Below are 18742 nucleotides of genomic sequence, written 5' to 3'. Positions count from 1 at the left end.
TTACTGACCACGGTTTTTAGGTTGATTTAGTTTTCTTTAGCTTTCATTGTAACTGTGATGTTGGGTTAAATGTAACCGAGATGTTGGGGCTTCACTTATAACGATGTTGGGATCATTGTGCCCATATAGTTTTAGGATGTATCAAGCATGTGCTGTGTTGCAAATTGTCACTTTTATAAGTCGTACAGCATAATGAAGTACAAGTTCATTACCGATATAGACAGAAGTACTATATCTAGCCCTATTAGTACATATATAGTAGGGAATATGGGGCAAAGAAGTAATTCCAACAGTATGGACAAGTTTAGGGAATACATATAGTATACATGGACATAGAAGATGTAGTACAGCATACCGATAACTCTACTAAGCATGTACAGTACAGTGAGTATACAGACATATTAGTTAGTATCATAGTATAACTGGGCAATTGTTACCATCGCCATTGTATTGGAAATTGAACAGCAGACGAATCCAGCCAATGAACGAAGATGTAGATGTATTTACGAGTAGGTATCAGCGATCGATCTTGACTTTTATGCGAGAACAAGAATTACTTCCCCTGATAATATATTAATCAACATGAGATGTGGAGTCTGATGTCAGTGAAGATGTCAGGATCTGGGGAGGGGACGGGCGTAGACAGTCTGTAGGTAAGTAAACTAATGTGGTACGTGCCTACTACATACGTACTACACAATGTATTGGAGCACAAAACACGTATTCTTGTTCGTTTGTGTACATGTGTGTCAGTCCGTAATATATACAAACACACGGAAGTGTGTCTAGCTCATGGCCTGGTTATAAGATACGGCAGTTATACGTCGTTATTGCCTAAATGCAAATCACTAAATGTGCTAAAAGTGTACAGTCACGCGTGTACAACTTCCACTATTAACAGCTGCGTTATATACTACACAGTCATATAAGTAGCCTGTCTGTCTGGTTCACTACAGACCTGGTAACAATGTTATACTGTTATGTAAAGTTCAGTCTCTCTTTCTATATATAGAAATCTTTACAACACGTCTTTAGCGCTTTCATCTCACCAAGGAGGTTCTTCAGACTGTTGAGTTGAAGCTCCAATAAATAAAGACGTAAAGTGTAAGGTGTTGTGTACGTTCTATGATATGATATATCTGTACGGAATTGTGCACGTTCTAGTATGATATGATATGTCTGTACGGAGTTGTGTACGTTCTAGTATGATATGATATGTCTGTACGGAGTTGTGTACGTTCTAGTATGATATGATATGTCTGTATGGAGTTGTGTACGTTCTAGTATGATATGATATGTCTGTATGGAGTTGTGTACGTTCTAGTATGATATGATATGTCTGTATGGAGTTGTGTACGTTCTAGTATGATATGATATGTCTGTATGGAGTTGTGTACGTTCTAGTATGATATGATATGTCTGTATGGAGTTGTGTACGTTCTAGTATGATATGATATGTCTGTATGGAGTTGTGTACGTTCTAGTATGATATGATATGTCTGTATGGAGTTGTGTACGTTCTAGTATGATATGATATGTCTGTATGGAGTTGTGTACGTTCTAGTATGATATGATATGTCTGTATGGAGTTGTGTACGTTCTAGTATGATATGATATGTCTGTACGGAGTTGTGTACGTTCTAGTATGATATGATATGTCTGTACGGAGTTGTGTACGTTCTAGTATGATATGATATGTCTGTACGGAGTTGTGTACGTTCTAGTATGATATGATATGTCTGTACGGAGTTGTGTACGTTCTAGTATGATATGATATGTCTGTACGGAGTTGTGTACGTTCTAGTATGATATGATATGTCTGTACGGAGTTGTGTACGTTCTAGTATGATATGATATGTCTGTACGGAGTTGTGTACGTTCTAGTATGATATGATATGTCTGTACGGAGTTGTGTACGTTCTAGTATGATATGATATGTCTGTACGGAGTTGTGTACGTTCTAGTATGATATGATATGTCTGTACGGAGTTGTGTACGTTCTAGTATGATATGATATGTCTGTACGGAGTTGTGTACGTTCTAGTATGATATGATATGTCTGTACGGAGTTGTGTACGTTCTAGTATGATATGATATATCTGTACGGAGTTGTGTACGTTCTAGTATGATATGATATGTCTGTACGGAGTTGTGTACGTTCTAGTATGTATGATATGTCTGTACGGAGTTGTGTACGTTATAGTATGATATGATATGTCTGTATGGAGTTGTGTACGTTCTAGTATGATATGATATGTCTGTACGGAGTTGTGTACGTTGTTGTATGCCATTGCTTATCTGTACGGAGTTGTGTACGTTCTAGTATGATATGATATATCTGTACGGAGTTGTGTACGTTGTTGTATGTCATTGCTTATCTGTACGGAGTTGTGTACGTTCTAGTATGATATGATATGTCTGTACGGAGTTGTGTACGTTGTAGTATGCCATTGCTTGTTTGTACAGTGTTGTGTACGTTGTAGTATGACATTGTATGCTTGTACAGTGTTGCGTACGTTGTAATTTGACATTGTATGTCTGTACAGTGTTAGTTTACGTAGTAGTATAATGTTGTGTGCCTGTACATTGTTGGTCCGTTGTAGTATGACACTATATGTCTTTAAAGTGTTAATTTACGTTGTAATATGACATTGTTTGCCTGTACAATGTATATATCATGTTGTAGTATGTCTGTTTAGTATAGTATAACATGCATAAACCCTCGGAGAACAGTTGCCGTTCTAATTATTGAACCTTTTATTTAGTCACTGACAACATACGACTGTTTCGTATTCTGATAAATATGATATTCCTATTTTACGAATGAACAGTACACTGGGCTATTTTATACAAAGCATGCTGTATTTTATTGAATGAAACACAACAGTCTATGCATACAATATACATACTCATTGTAACTGTTAGAAAATGACACGGGTGGCATTTCACGAAAAATGGGTGTTATTTAAATCTAAATATCACAGAAGTATATCCTAATACATATGGGAACTGTAATGGTGATTAATACTTATTTCCTATAAGAATTATGTATTCTTTTTGCACAGGGGACTGTGATAATGATTACTAAATATTGTGACCAGAGGGGTTGCGTAAGAAATCGTGCCGTAACAGTCCCCTGATAGCAACTCCTCTGATTTAAACATATTTTATTGTCGAAACAGACAAATGGATGAGAGACAATTGCAAACAACTTACAAGCTCTTCTCCACGAATACAGCATATCAATTACATTTAAATCACGTGACGTACTATGTACACAGAGATAAATTTACAAAATAATAATAATGTAGATGTATTTTTTGTCTAAATCAACTTTATCACAAAAAGTAAAGAGGGATTGGAAGAGAAAATAGTTGAAAGACGGGAAAGGAAGTCGAGAGGGAGCAGATTTGATGCCGATTGTAAAAGGTTCGTTCAGGTTGTATCAAAACGCTTTGTTGTATTCAAAAACGTCTGTACCGATTTAACTATATTGATGTTTGTTTCATAGGAGTAAATGTCACTATTTCCCCATAAAATAATTTCTAGATTAAAATCTACGTCTTTGAATAACAAAATTTGAACATGTAAAGAAGTAGTGATTCGCATCTTCCACACCGTCACCGCACACACAATTTGGGGACCGACAAATTACTACTCTTAATAAATCTGATCGTAAACCACTACAACGATGCCTTATACGGCCATGTAGTACAGAAAGATAGCGATTTCCAGTATGCAGATAATCAGGCACAGATGGAGGTACACGAGAAATTTTACTCTTAAAAGTCTGAAGAGAAAAACCGGATTTTTTGTTGTTATCTAAATTATTCCATAAATGTATAGACGACGGAACAAAAGATTTTTTTTATAATTTCAAGACGACAACGGGATGCCTGATAATTGTCTGGGTTTCTCAACTCCCTGTTTAAATCACGCCTGCTTGGTGGGATTAGGTGTTCTAAGTAAGCTGGGGCACGTTTATAGTGAATATTATAAAAAAAAATACACATTTTCTGCTCTTCTCTTCTCTGTTTTAGTGGTTTCCTGCCAGTTTCTAAATATAATGCCTCACGTGAAGCAATGGTCGTAAGACCAGAGATGACCCTAGCTGCTTCCAATTGTACTTTTTCCAAAGAGTCGGACAAATGTTCAGAGCAAACTCTTCTGGTCACAGTATTTAGTAATCGTTATCTCAGTCTGTTACTGGTAGAGAAATCGTGTAAGGAGTAGGCATATTACCCGTTGTCATGAGTACGACCACTGGTTTTAATTTTGGGTGATTGTGGTTTATTTAGGCTTATTTATAAAGGTTGAGAATGGTGGGCTAATGTTTGAGCGAACAGCTGTATGTCTGATAATTCCTGGTTCAAATGCAGTACTAATGGCGTATGCAGCTACGGTATCACTTAACTCGGCTAATTGAGATATCCTGCAGGCATTGGTATCTGGTGTCCAATTAACTCTGCTCGGAACAAAAGGAAATGTTTGTTATGTAAATGTCAATGTCTTTGACAGCACAAACAAGTTTTATTATAGACATGACGTACGTTCGTTCCTCTTATTCGATTTTTTTTATTAAGGGGGATATTCACATCAAATTTCATGTCTTTAAACCAATATATATATACAATATTTATATTTGAGGCCAATGATTAAATTGACGAATGTTTGATATATATGCGTCATATACATGAGACCCCTGCAGGTGGGGGATCGGGGAAAGAAATCGTAGGAGGCGACTAATGTAGGAACCCCCTGCAGAATTGGGGATTTGCTTTGGTGTCCTCTATTTGAGGACACAAAAGCGACCAAAATAAATCTGCTGCGCTCATTGCAATATTTGGGAACTTTATTTCTACCTCTAACTCCTTTTTATTTCCTAGCGCCTTGCTTGGCAACACCTTACTTTTGGCTTGAATGTTGAGCGTTCGCCCAGGTGAGGAAAGCAATGGGTCATGTCCCCAGGCCGGGACATACCAAAGTCCCTTAAAATGGTAGTTGTTATTCTCTGCTTAACGTGCATCATTTAGGGAAATGGTAACAACTGGTTCACCTATTGTCAGTATAATGTGACCTATGATCCTAGTTCTCTACCTATTTTGTAAGCCAAGATGTAAATAGCGAGTGATAACGAGTGTTATAATGTACCTATGATCCTCGTTCTCTACCTATTTTGTAAGCCAAGACGTAAATAACGAGTGATAACCAGTGTTATAAATATAATGTACCTATGATCCTCGTTCTCTACCTTTTTTGTCAGTGAAGATGTAAATAACGAGTGATAACGAGTGTTATAATGTACCTATGATCCTAGTTCTCAACCTATTTTGTAGGCATATATTTAATTATGTATTATACTGGTGTATCAGCTATTAAGTGTGGCAAGCATACCGGCCTTTTCCTACCACCTGTGTCCAAAATTAACGTTTTGAAGAGACTTCCCCTTGAACGATTTTCGATTGTCTCCCCTGCCAACAAGATTCCACGTCCCTACTAGGCTTTCCCAACGAAAACCACGTATAAGTTGTTTAAGTCATTTTATCTACAACAAAAGTCTTTCTTAATAACAGTACATGCATAGTTTACCTGGATTACAATTTTGTTGATGGAAACCATTGGCTCAATCGCATTTCATATAGATGCGTTTTCAGTGCTACGGGATTAACATTAGTTACAGTGCAGTATGGTAGAAACAACAATAATTACAACTATATATAGATACGACAATGTGCCATGTAGCCAAATAGAACTTTAAACCAATGGTCGGCTAAAAGTACATTTGCACTAATAACAGTACTGCATGTATACGGTATTTACTTAACATAGTCATTACAATCAGATGTGGTATGAAGATAGTAGGAAGCTTTTCCTGGAAATATATTAAATTTCTTCACCAGATATAATTCGTGTAAATGTCACTTGGTACATGTACTACATAAGGTACGAAAATGACCTAAAAGAGAAATCAACCTAAATATAATTAAGATAAGAACAAGGGCTTACCACATTGTTTTATGGCGGAACGCTTTATTGACAGGAAGATTAATGTTTTTTTATGGAAAAGTATTACGATCTTTCCAAGGAATCCAATATGTGCCTCCTACGGCATTGGGTTCAAAGTATCTCTAATTTATCTGTCGCCATTGTCTTGAGGCAAATGTGCATATATATAAATATATATATATATATATATATATATATATATGATACTGAGTGTAACATACAGGGAAAAACATACATATAATGGGTGCGTCAGCTCACCAGTAACACAAACATGTACTGAGCGACATCAGCCACACAGTAACACAAATATGTACCGAGTGACGTCAGCTACACAGTAACACAAATATGTACCAGTGACGTCAGCTCAATAGTAACACAAACATGAACCGAGTGACGTCAGCTACACAGTAACACAGACATGTACTGAGCGACGTCAGCCACACAGTAACACAGACATGTATTGAGCGACATCAGCCACACAGTAACACAGACATGTACCAGTGACGTCAGCTACACAGTAACACAGACATGTACTGAGCGACGTCAGCCACACAGTAACACAGACATGTAACGAGCGCCACCAGCCATCCAGTAACACAAATATGTACCGAGCGACATCAGCCACACAGTAACACAAATATGTACAGAGCGACATCAGCTACACAGTAACAGAGTAATGTACCGAGCGACATCAGCCACACAGTAACACAAATATGTACCGAGCGACATCAGCCACACAGTAACACAAGTATGTACAGAGCGACATCAGCTACACAGTAACACAGACATGTACCCAGTCTACACAGTAACACAGACATGTACTGAGCGACGTCCGCCACACAGTAACACAGACATGTACCGAGTGACGTCAGCCACACAGTAACACAGACATGTACCGAGCAACATCAGCCACACAGTAACACAGACATGTACCGAGTGAGTGCAGCTACACAGTAACACAGACATGTACCGAGTGAGCGCAGCTACACAGTAACACAGACATGTACCGAGTGACGTCAGCCACACAGTAACACAAACATGTACCGAGCGCCATCAGCCATACAGTAACACAAATATGTACCGAGCGACATCAGACACACAGTAACACAAATATGTACCGAGCGCCATCAGCCACACAGTAACACAAATATGTTCCGAGTGACGTCAGCTACACAGTAACACAGACATGTACTGAGTGACGTCAGCTACGTAACACAAATATGTACCGAGCGACATCAGCTACACAGTAACACAGAGTCAGCTACACAGTAACACAGACATGTACCCAGTCTACACAGTAACACAGACATGTACTGAGCGACGTCCGCCACACAGTAACACAGACATGTACCGAGTGAGTACAGCTACACAGTAACACAGACATGTACTGAGCGACGTCAGCCACACAGTAACACAGACATGTACCCAATGACGTCAGCCACACAGTAACACAAATATGTACCCAGCGACGTCAGCTACACAGTAACACAGACATGTACTGAGTGACGTCAGCTACGTAACACAAATATGTACCGAGCGACATCAGCTACACAGTAACACAGAGTCAGCTACACAGTAACACAGACATGTACCCAGTCTACACAGTAACACAGACATGTACTGAGCGACGTCCGCCACACAGTAACACAGACATGTACCGAGTGAGTACAGCTACACAGTAACACAGACATGTACTGAGTGACGTCAGCTACGTAACACAAATATGTACCGAGCGACATCAGCTACACAGTAACACAGACATGTACCGAGGGACATCAGCTACACAGTAACACAAAAATGTACCGAGCGACGTCAGCTACACAGTAAATACACAGGCATGTACCCAGTGACGTCAGCTACACAGTAACAACAATTTTTTTTAGTGACGTCAGATACACAGTAACAGAGTGATGTACCGAGTGACGTCAGCTACACAGTAACACAAATATACCGAGCGACATCAGCCACACAGTAACACAGACATGTACCGAGTGAGTGCAGCTACACAGTAACACAGACATGTACCGAGTGAGCGCAGCTACACAGTAACACAGACATGTACCGAGGGACATCAGCTACACAGTAACACAAATATGTACCGAGCGACGTCAGCTACACAGTAAATACACAGACATGCACCCAGTGACGTCAGCTACACAGTAACAGAGTCCTGTACCGAGTGACGTCAGCTACACAGTAACAGAGTCCTGTACCGAGTGACGTCAGCTACACAGTAACACAAATATACCGAGCGACATCAGCCACACAGTAACACAGACATGTACCCAGTGACGTCAGCCACACAGTAACACAAATATGTACCGAGCGACGTCAGCTACACAGTAAATACACAGACATGTACCCAGTGACGTCAGCTACACAGTAACAGAGTCATGTACCGAGTGATGTCAGCTACACAGTAACAGAGTAATGTACCGAGTGACGTCAGCCACACAGTAACACAGACATGTACCGAGTGACGTCAGCTACACAGTAACACAGACATGTACCCAGTGACGTCAGCTACACAGTAACAACAATTTTTTTTAGTGACGTCAGCTACACAGTAACAGAGTCATGTACCGAGTGACGTCAGCTACACAGTAACACAGACATGTACCTAGCGACATCAACCACACAGTAACACAAACATTTACCCAGTGACGTCAGCTACACAGTAACAACAATTTTTTTAGTGACGTCAGCTACACAGTAACAAAGTCATGTACCGAGTGACGTCAGCTACACAGTAACACAGACATGTACCTAGCGACATCAGCCACACACTAACACAAACATGTACCGAGTGACGTCAGCTACACGGTAGCACAGACATGTACCGAGTGACATCAGCCACACAGTAACACAAATATGTACCGAGTGACGTCAGCTACACAGTAACACAGACATGTACCGAGTGACATTAGCCACACAGTAACACAAATATTTTTTTAGTGACGTCAGCTATACAGTGACAGAGTCATGTACCGAGTGACGTCAGCTACACAGTAACAGAGTCATGTACCGAGTGACGTCAGCTACACAGTAACACAAATATCTACCGAGCGACATCAGCCACACAGTAACACAGACATGTACCGAGCGACATCGGCTACACAGTAACACAGACATGTACCGAGCCACATCAGCCACCCAGTAACACAAATATGTACTGAGTGACGTCAGCCACACAGTAACACAAATATCTACCGAGCGACATCAGCTACACAGTAACACAAACATGTACCGAGCGACATCAGCCACACAGTAACACAAATATGTACTGAGTGACGTCAGTCACACAGTAACACAAATATGTACCGAGTGACGTCAGCTACACAGTAACACAGACATGTACCCAGTGACGTCAGCTACACAGTAACACAAAAATGTTTTTTTGTGACGCCAGCTACACAGTAACAGAGTCATGTACCGAGTGACGTCAGCTACACAGTAACAGAGTAATGTACCGAGTGACGTCAGCTACACAGTAACACAAACATGTTTTTAGTGACGTCAGCTACACAGTAACAGAGTCATGTACCGAGTGACGTCAGCTACACAGTAACAGAGTAATGTACCGAGTGACGTCAGCTACACAGTAACACAGACATGTGCTGAACATGAGTGACATCAGCTACACAGTAACGTAGACATATACTGGATGACATCAGCTATACAGTAACATGGACATGTGCTGATTGACGTCAGCTACACAGTAACACAGACATGTACTGAGTGACATCAGCTACACAGTAACACAGACGTGTTCCCATTGACGTAAGCTACACAGTTACACAGACATGTACTGAGTAACATCAGCTACACAGTACCATAGACATGTACTGAGTGACGTCAGCTACACAGTTACACAGACATGTACTGAGTGACGTCAGCTACACAGTTACACATACTGAGTGACGTCAGCTACACAGTAACACAGACATGTACCGAGTGACGTCAGCTACACAGTAACACGACATGTACCGAATGACGTCAGCTACACAGAAACAGCTACACCGTAACACAGACATGTACCAAGTGACGTCACATACACACAGTTACCGCGGCATGCACCGAGTGACATCAACTAGCGCTACACATGGATACAAATATCTATAGACATTTATTGAGGGACGGTTATATGAATGTTGTGCCTCTTGGTATAGTATTTTCTATGTCGGCTAAAACGTTGTATCTTCACCTAATCGTTAGATATTACTTGCTCTGTTTGGTCCCACTGTAAGCCTTTATACGAAATGTACGTACGACCTTTTATTTAGTTGATTACAACACTATTACATTTAATTAGGATGTTGCACAGCTTTGCCCCGGTCTTTATATCAGGGATCCTTCAAGCGCTATACAAATGGTATTTAAGGTGTGTCTTAGGATTTTAGGATGAATATCATTGAAACATATTTTAGGTGTGGTTTAAGACAAGTGAAGATCTGTTGAAGCTTAGCGCACGTGTAAGTATTGGCTGTTGTATTTTTTTTCCTGCGATGATTTTTTTCAAGTTAATTAGATCTCCAATTCGGTGTTTAACTTTCTTATGCAACTGAGTGGCTTTTCTCCCATGTTGTATTACTGACATGACTGTTATAACTGTAGACAATCAATTATTCGCAAACATAAGCCTTCAAACTGTAGAGGAATGATTTCAATTAATCCGTCAACATTTTATGTACAACAAATATGTATCGAGCGATGAAATAGTTTAACTACTATCAAAATTAGTTTCTTCCTTCCTACACAACAATGAAATATCCCATGTATTTTTGTGAAGTTCGAGTATGTGCTACATGTACCACATGTAATTGATCACGTGCACTTTTTGCTGTTCGGGGTGGATTTGCTATTGCGAAGACTATCAAAGCTATGATAAAGTCTATAACTCTGCATGTGTGCGCGAGACATCGATCGCACCACAGGAACTAAAGAGGTATACTCACAGACAAGGCCAAGGTCGTGTGCTGTGACGTTATGGAACACAATCAAATAGAGTGCCCGTCCTTTGTCTTTATATATAGACACATTCGAATGGATTAATGAAGACTGAGGTACTACAAATGGCACTAAATGAAGATGGGAGACACTAAACACTGTCTGTGATTACTTCATACGGATCAGGTAAACAAAACGTCACTAGGCATAATATTGTTTCCGCATTTCAATGTTATTACATTTAATAGAAATTTGGCGATAATTTTTCCATTTGGAAGAATAGTAACTAATCAGTAAGAAGTGCCCGTAATATGTATTACCTCTGCTGGTTAGTTTATCAGTGTTTAAGGCCGGAAACGTGTATTATTATTGACATTAGTGCTTTAAAGTCATAATACTGCGAAAGTTATTGCTGCCAAGGTCATGCTACTGCGAAGGTTAATGCTGCCAAGGTCATGCTACTGCGAAGGTTATTGCTGCTAAGAGCATGCTAATGGGAAGGTTATTGCTGCCAAGGTCATGCTACTGCGAAGGTTATTGCTGCCAAGGTCATGCTGCTGCGAAGGTTATTGCTGCCAAGGTCATGCTACTGCGAAGAATATTGCTGCTAAGAGCATGCTAATGGGAAGGTTATTGCTGCCAAGGTCATGCTACTGCGAAAGTTATTGCTGCCAATGTCTTGCTACTGCGAAGGACATCGCTGTCAAGGTCATGCTAGTTCGAAGGTTTTTTGCTGCCAATGTCATCCTACTTCGAAGCTTACTGCTGCCAGTGTCACGATACTGCCAATGTACAGCTTTAGCCTCGGTCACACCGTAGGTTTGTTTACTGTAAATCTAGGTGTTTGTCTGAACCATATTGTTGTAATACGGAGGACAAAAAAACTTGGATTCGAGCAGGGAAGCTCCAAACTGTGGGCGGATGTTCTTACCAAATGCGCTATCTGGTTGAGTGATAAATCCATTCCTTGCCCCTAAGTCAACACGGTTGACATGCAGGCACCTGCCTCTCGAGTTAAAGGAGTGGGTCTACTTTACACTTAATATTATGGATACAGTAGACCCCCCTCTAATTTGATTTGAGAAGCATGTACCTGTGCTCTGACCCATTTTGAATGGACATGGGGTCACATGATCTACGTACTTTACACGTAATGACAATGACATGATTAGGTGGTTTTCCCTAGCACATGTATGGTTCCATGTCACCCTAGTTTACGTATGACTGTGTTCATACACTTTAGGGCTTCTTTGGAGAATATTTAGAATAAAAGTCACTTCGCGCACATTGGCTATGTAATCTTATCTCGTTATCAGAACAGTTCTGAACTTTAAGAACGTTTCTAAATTGCATGCTATTGTATTGAGTTTCGGTGAGGTGCATATACGATTACATGAATATAAGAAATGGATATTAACCGAGACCAAGTCTTTGTCTGTAACTATTTTCAGGTTCATATAAGAGTTGAACGGCAATTTCATACCGGTATGAACATTTGAAAAATGTTTAATCCTTCTACTTACATTCTAGATGTTTACCTATTATTGATCTGACTAATCTCTTATTTTTCCGATATTGAAGTGGTTATGTTATCATGCACACACAGTGCAAACGAGATTCCTGGAACAGCCTAATGTCATCACTGAACTCGGATTAACCGGAATTTGATCCTGGATACACCAGAATGTACTTATAAGGTCAATATCCCACGTAAAGGCGTCAAAGATAAAGTAATAATGTGCTCTTTACTCAATTGGTTAAGTCTCAGTGATACATCGACAAAATAAGGTCGTACAAGACCACACTTGAGAGACAGATACATATTAGTGTATGGAAACTTAGGACACTAAATAAAACAATTGGATGTAAGACAGAGGTAGCTTTTATTGCGATAAAGGTCACAAAAGGTGGCTATCATGTTACTGGTAGAATTCGTATAGTAATATCAAGGTCACAGCTAATGGAAGTAAGATCACAGGAATATCATGTACCGATGTCAACGTCACAAACAAAGGTAACATGTACAAATACAAAGGTAGTAATCCGGTGCATATTTCAAGGTCATGCGAAAGGTCACGTATATACGAATTATGTACTTAAACACTGTACCAAGTTAAGATATGTCGTTGATGTGCACCTATTACCGCGTCGTTTTTTGTTCAGAATGAGGTCAAGAAGGTGACCTCCACGTCATATGCTTTACCCTAGAAATAATTTGTACTAGTTGTGATTCAGCGTTCATCTACAAATAGGTACATATACGCGAATAAGAAAAAATCTTATACACTTAAATATATATGTTATTTTCTCGGTCGCGATACGTACGCTTTCTCTATACTCGAACGCATATAACTGCGTACGTGTAGCTATTCCTTTTGACGTAAACACTGATCTACAAACTCATTGATACATTCCATTTATTATTTAAGGAAAATGAACAGTGAACGCCGGTTTTCAAAAGAGTATATAGCAGTTATTAAAAGAGTGCTGGTTGAATGGCGCAGTGGATAGCGAGCTCGCCTGTAACTCTCCCTTCTCGTTTTTGTAAAGTTTCGATGGTTCCCGATTGATCACGTGTCGGAGACCAAGATTAATTCTTCACTTTGTTTCTTCCTTTTCTATTTTTGTTACTTTCAAATTCATAATGATGTGATAGATTGAAATATAGCATTTTTCCAAGTCAAGATTTAAAACATTTCACAATATTCCATTGTTTGTGAAATCCGGGTAATTTTACCGTCACGCTATAGCCTGTACTAGTTTGCACGATGACCTGCTGAGGTCGACGTGGCATTCCAAATGATAAATGACAACAATGGTGATCATTACAGCTACGCGGCAGTAACCAAGACAGGCTTATTGATTAGCAAATGCTTCGGGAAACATCAATAGTTTTAACGGCATGAACAAATGCATGACTGTATGATAGGGCTGTGTTTATTAACTCTTATAGTGCACTATGTACAGGCCATTGATTCAGGCTGAAGCGCAAGCGTTATACAAATGTTCATTGTGATAATACAATTAGGTGTCATAAAATGACCATTTTCATATACTACTCCGTATCAACCCAAGACTCCCAGGCCAGCAAAATGGGCAGGAGGCCCGAGGGCTGATATGGGTTGATAGCTGATACGGAGTAGAATATGAATTCTTCACATGATAAACCTTCCTATCATGAACCGCATGCGCATCCACATTACATAGCAATAACATGTAAAACACATCTGATGCCGACTATAGAGTGCAATCTTACTGCAATTCCATGTCAAAGGCATCAGTGGCGATCGTTTGTACTGACAGTACACAAAGTACTAATCCAGGTCATATTACTGACAATGGTAAACCAGTCCTTACGTGTACTCAATTCAAGCTGGACTTTAAGGAGAGCAGCAAGTACAGTTATTTTAGGACTCTAGTAAGGCCCGGTCAGGGGACAGAACCTATAACTATCAACCCCGGGCGAACGTTCAATACTAAGGCCAAACGCGAGGAATGTTCAAGTTAGGCGTAAAGAAACAAAAAGTAAGAAAAGAGAGAAAATAAATAGATCCAAATGTTGCAATGGGTGCTACAGATTTATTTTGGTCGCTTTCGTGTCCCTCAGTACAGGGCAAAAAGTAAACCCACAATGTTTAATGTGGTTCTCTATTGGCCGCATTTAAACACTCTATAATCGTATCGGTGTTGTAGGTTTGTTTGTCTTTGTGGTTACATATCGTATTATGTGGATTATACAGGCGGCTCAGTTCCATCAAGGCTCTTTACTTTGAGAACATTGTCAGTTTCCAAAATTAGATTTTGAATATGGACAAGGAAGCGAACCCTATTTGTATTGTGGTAAGCAATCATTTCTCGACTTGAAAAAGGGAATGAAATGCAGAAAACTTTATTTTGAATCATTTGAGTTGAACTGTAACATTATTTGATTCAGGAAAATTGTTATGAATTTTCGTAACACCTGAAGCCTGACATATTACTCGTTTTTTAATCAATCTCCTTTTTTATATGCAGGTGAGGTCACAATCAAGAAGGGATGAGGAATCCTATCGCGTCTACATTTGTACGTTCCTGACAAATATAAGAAATATAGTCTACACATCAGTGCCGTTTTGTAAAAGAAACATGACTCCCGTGTGACGGTCGTGCTTAAGTAGTGCTATTACTTCCAACATCTTTACGGTATAAAAAATAACATCTACCGACGTGATGTCGTCCGGAAATGATTCTGACGTTAGATATATTACATTGGGCGAGTTTCTTCAGGAAACGAGATTCGATGCACGTCCCTCCAGCTTGCCGGGAAACAATCAGACCAGTGACATCTTCCCCGAACAGCTGGACACAGACGAAGACCTGCTTGACGTGCCAAAGCAGGCAGACATCATTCGGAACATGATCTTGAAGGAGGAACATCGAGACCTAGAGGAGCGACTGATGAGGATACGTCACAAAGAGCGTAAGGAAACCGTTGACTATCGTATCGACGGCAGCTCTGCCTTTTTCATTTGCTGCGCTAGTAATAATGTTGATCTGTGTAGTTTTCTGCTAGACCGATGCGGGGCGGATGTGGACCAGAAAGGGACAGATTCGCCTTTTGGTTGGCAGCCTAACTTGCCGTTGTGTTCACCCCTTTGTTGTGCTGCCAGACACGTCGATTCGTTACCATTAGTTCGTCTGTTGATAGAACACGGCGCTAATAAGAAAGGTGTGGACGAGACTGGAACGACCGCTATACAAATCGCATGTCAGACAGGCTGTATGGAGACTGTGCTGTACCTTTTCGAACACGGGTATAGTGTACACGACGTCTCTCCCACAGGGAAGACGTGCCTCATACTAGCTGTACAGAATACTGAGATATGTAAGTTCCTGATATCTAAAGGCGTCGAGGTGGACCACGTCGACAGCAACAGTTCGTCAGCGCTTCACTACGCCGTGCGTGACGGTCAACTGGACACGGTTAAGTTGTTTATAGTATCAGGCGCTGACGTCAACATGACAGACAAACAGGGTCTGGATGTTATTTTGCGCGCGGCGTCGGCTGTACAGGTTGGAGTGGTAGAACATCTCATGCATGACCCGTCTATACCTGCGCGGTCTAAAGTACTTGCGTACAAACTTCTCGGAAGCAGCCTGGCTGACACGGGCAAAGAGCTAGAGGCTGTATATTGGTGGGACAAGACCAGACCCCGCGAATGTGACTTCGCTAGTGACGACTACGTCCAGCAGCTCATAGCAGACGGACGGAAGTTATCAGTTGGCATTGCTAGGTCCTCACAACCAACTGAAGAACTTGAGCTTCTTGAGAGGATTCAAGCATATTCAGTTCGAGTCAAAATTGAAATATTCGGACTTTGTCATCCACAGACATACAAAAGTCTTTGTAGATTATTAAATATTAATTTCCTCATGATGAGTTTGAAACACAGTCTCAAATTACTGCGGTACGCTGCCGAGGTGTTCGTCCAAAAAGATCAGCTTTGCAATAAAGCGGCGCCGTATATCGCGTCCCGGTTAATGAAAGTGTTCAACAGGATCTGGCAATGTAAGAAAGAAGTAAAACCGGAAGACAGAAGCAGTATCATAGCAGAGGTCATCGATATACTGGGAAATCTCATCGACCATGTATCGGAACAATACATACAGTCGCGCTCAGATTCGGTGGAGTTCGAGCAAATGGAGGACGACAACATATCTTCTTTTGTTGGGCTTTCCAGCGTGTATTCTCACAAACATGCGGAGGTGTTTGAGTGGATGTGTTTGGCGCTGGATCTTGTGTGCATCGTTAGATCGTTAGAACCTAACATCCGAGAGGAAGCCAAGCTCATCAGCCATCTCAGCAAGCTGGTAGAAGCAGATCCGAGAGGTCCATCAGAAGAAACACTTCTCCATATCGCCGTTACCTTGAACCCCAACTATCGACCATACCTCTCCACCGACATGGTGTTTCGCTGTAACAGGTACGAGGTCGCGCGGAGCCTCATACACGCAGGTATTGACGTTAACGCTATTGATGTGAACAGGAACATACCCCTTTGCTCACTTTTACAGGTAAATGCTAATTGGATTGAGGATGAGAAAACATTGATCAACCTGTTGTTGGAATACGGTTCCGATATAGATATACGTAACAAGGACGGACTTACCACTCTCGCGCTGCTTCAACGTGCAGGGATCACAATATGTCAGCTCAATTACCAAAAGCTACAGTGCTTGGCGGCGGCTACCATCAGGAGCCATAACATCAAATTCGCAGGATATGTTCCGAAAAAGATTGAAACGTTCATAACTTCCCATTAATGTCCATTCTAGTTGAGACACCTGTGACCTGATTTTTAATGCGGGTGTGATGTGAATCCGGATCACCTGAAGGTTTTTTAAACGGGCCAATGGCAATTTCTTATGTAACACAATCAATATATTGGAGGTGTTACATGTAAGACATAACTCCGTTAATTTGATTTTACCTGGAATATCATTGAAATACATTGATTTTCCGGATTAACAAGGAAGGGATGTTCCTGATAAAGGTAATCGATCGCGAGAAGTCGAGAAAACCGGGGTCCGGATGAATCAGTTTTTACTGTACTTTTCTGATGTAATGCGTTGCCATAAAATTGCCACTAAATCATTTTTTTCTTGTATATAGAGGTTCTCAAATATATTGATTCGGCCTCAAGAAATATGACATACATATAGTTATACAAGAAAATCAACCCGCCATGTATTGCGAACCATAACTTATATTGAAACTGTACAAGCCATGGTCCTGTGAATTACACGTGTCCAAATCGTGGAACTATTTATAACACGCTTATAAATCACCGGATTACGAACTATACGTGTAACGATTTTATGCACAACGAGAAATCCAATGGGTACAGAAACAAATGTGGTGTTAATCGGATATGATATATCAAACTTATCACATTGTACAGGACACCTGTGATAGCCACTGTAGTGTACAATACCTATAGCCTATATTGTTGTTATATATATACCATTGTTACAAATTTCTAGTGTATTGTCCACCTGTTCTCAATACTATGTAGATATACGTTAAGGAATAGTCCAGATGCAAACAAGAAATGGAACTATATGTGTACGATATTTATGTCTTAAGAAATGTATAACAGGTATGACGTTATAATCGACGTGATACGCTAGGGGACATGTTGCATGCATGATAAGTGTAACATGTTTGAAACGGACACTGCATTATTAGGAAACTTGTGTTAATTGAACCTTCTGCAAGGTCCCAATGTGTGTATTTCTATTTAAAACGTGTGTAGACCAGGTACGTTACTTGGCCCCATCTCAGGCGCGTAGCTGCCATGTAAACATATACATATAGAAAATCCTCATATGAATTATTCAATTTGTATTTATCATGTGTGGTCCGAAATAGTGATTAACTGTTTGCATGCTTTTAAAAATTGTTAAATTTCGCTGTTCTTGTCCATTATAATGAACCATATATTTCCATTGCGACTGCCAACTATTGCTATTGCATATTCGGAATCTATTGTACTGGTGCCCTGCATGCGAATCGTTTACAGTCCAGCTACACGCCTGCACAAACTACACCAGACTCTCCCACGCTGTATCAACCAAACCAGACTCTCCCACGCTGTATAAACCACACCAGTCTCTCCCACGCTGTATAAACCACATCATACTCTCCCACGCTGTATAAACCACACCAGTCTCCCCGGCGCTGTATAAACCACACCAGTCTCTCACACGCTGTATATCCACACCAGACTCTCCCACGCTGTATAAAACA

General features: G+C 40.4%; 1 protein-coding gene across 1 annotated transcript; it reads left to right on the top strand.

Annotated features, from left to right (window-relative positions):
- Positions 1-571: 571 nt before the first annotated feature.
- Positions 572-18443, top strand: LOC110441754 (protein fem-1 homolog C-like). The gene is made up of 2 exons (XM_021484998.1): positions 572-653; positions 14968-18443. Exon 2 carries the CDS (start codon positions 15163-15165, stop codon positions 17254-17256), a length of 2094 nt encoding a protein of 697 aa, XP_021340673.1. The 5' UTR covers positions 572-653; positions 14968-15162; the 3' UTR covers positions 17257-18443.
- The last annotated feature ends 299 nt before the right edge of the window (positions 18444-18742 follow it).

This window comes from Mizuhopecten yessoensis, unplaced genomic scaffold, assembly GCF_002113885.1.
Source record: "Mizuhopecten yessoensis strain PY_sf001 unplaced genomic scaffold, ASM211388v2 scaffold716119, whole genome shotgun sequence".
Classification (NCBI taxonomy): Eukaryota; Metazoa; Mollusca; class Bivalvia; order Pectinida; family Pectinidae; genus Mizuhopecten; species Mizuhopecten yessoensis.
This window is presented reverse-complemented; position numbering and strand designations above follow the sequence as displayed.

What these genes read in the sequence shown, in the direction of transcription:
- LOC110441754 (XM_021484998.1), top strand. Translation starts at nt 15,163, where the DNA reads ATGTCGTCCGGAAATGATTCTGACGTTAGATATATTACATTGGGCGAG.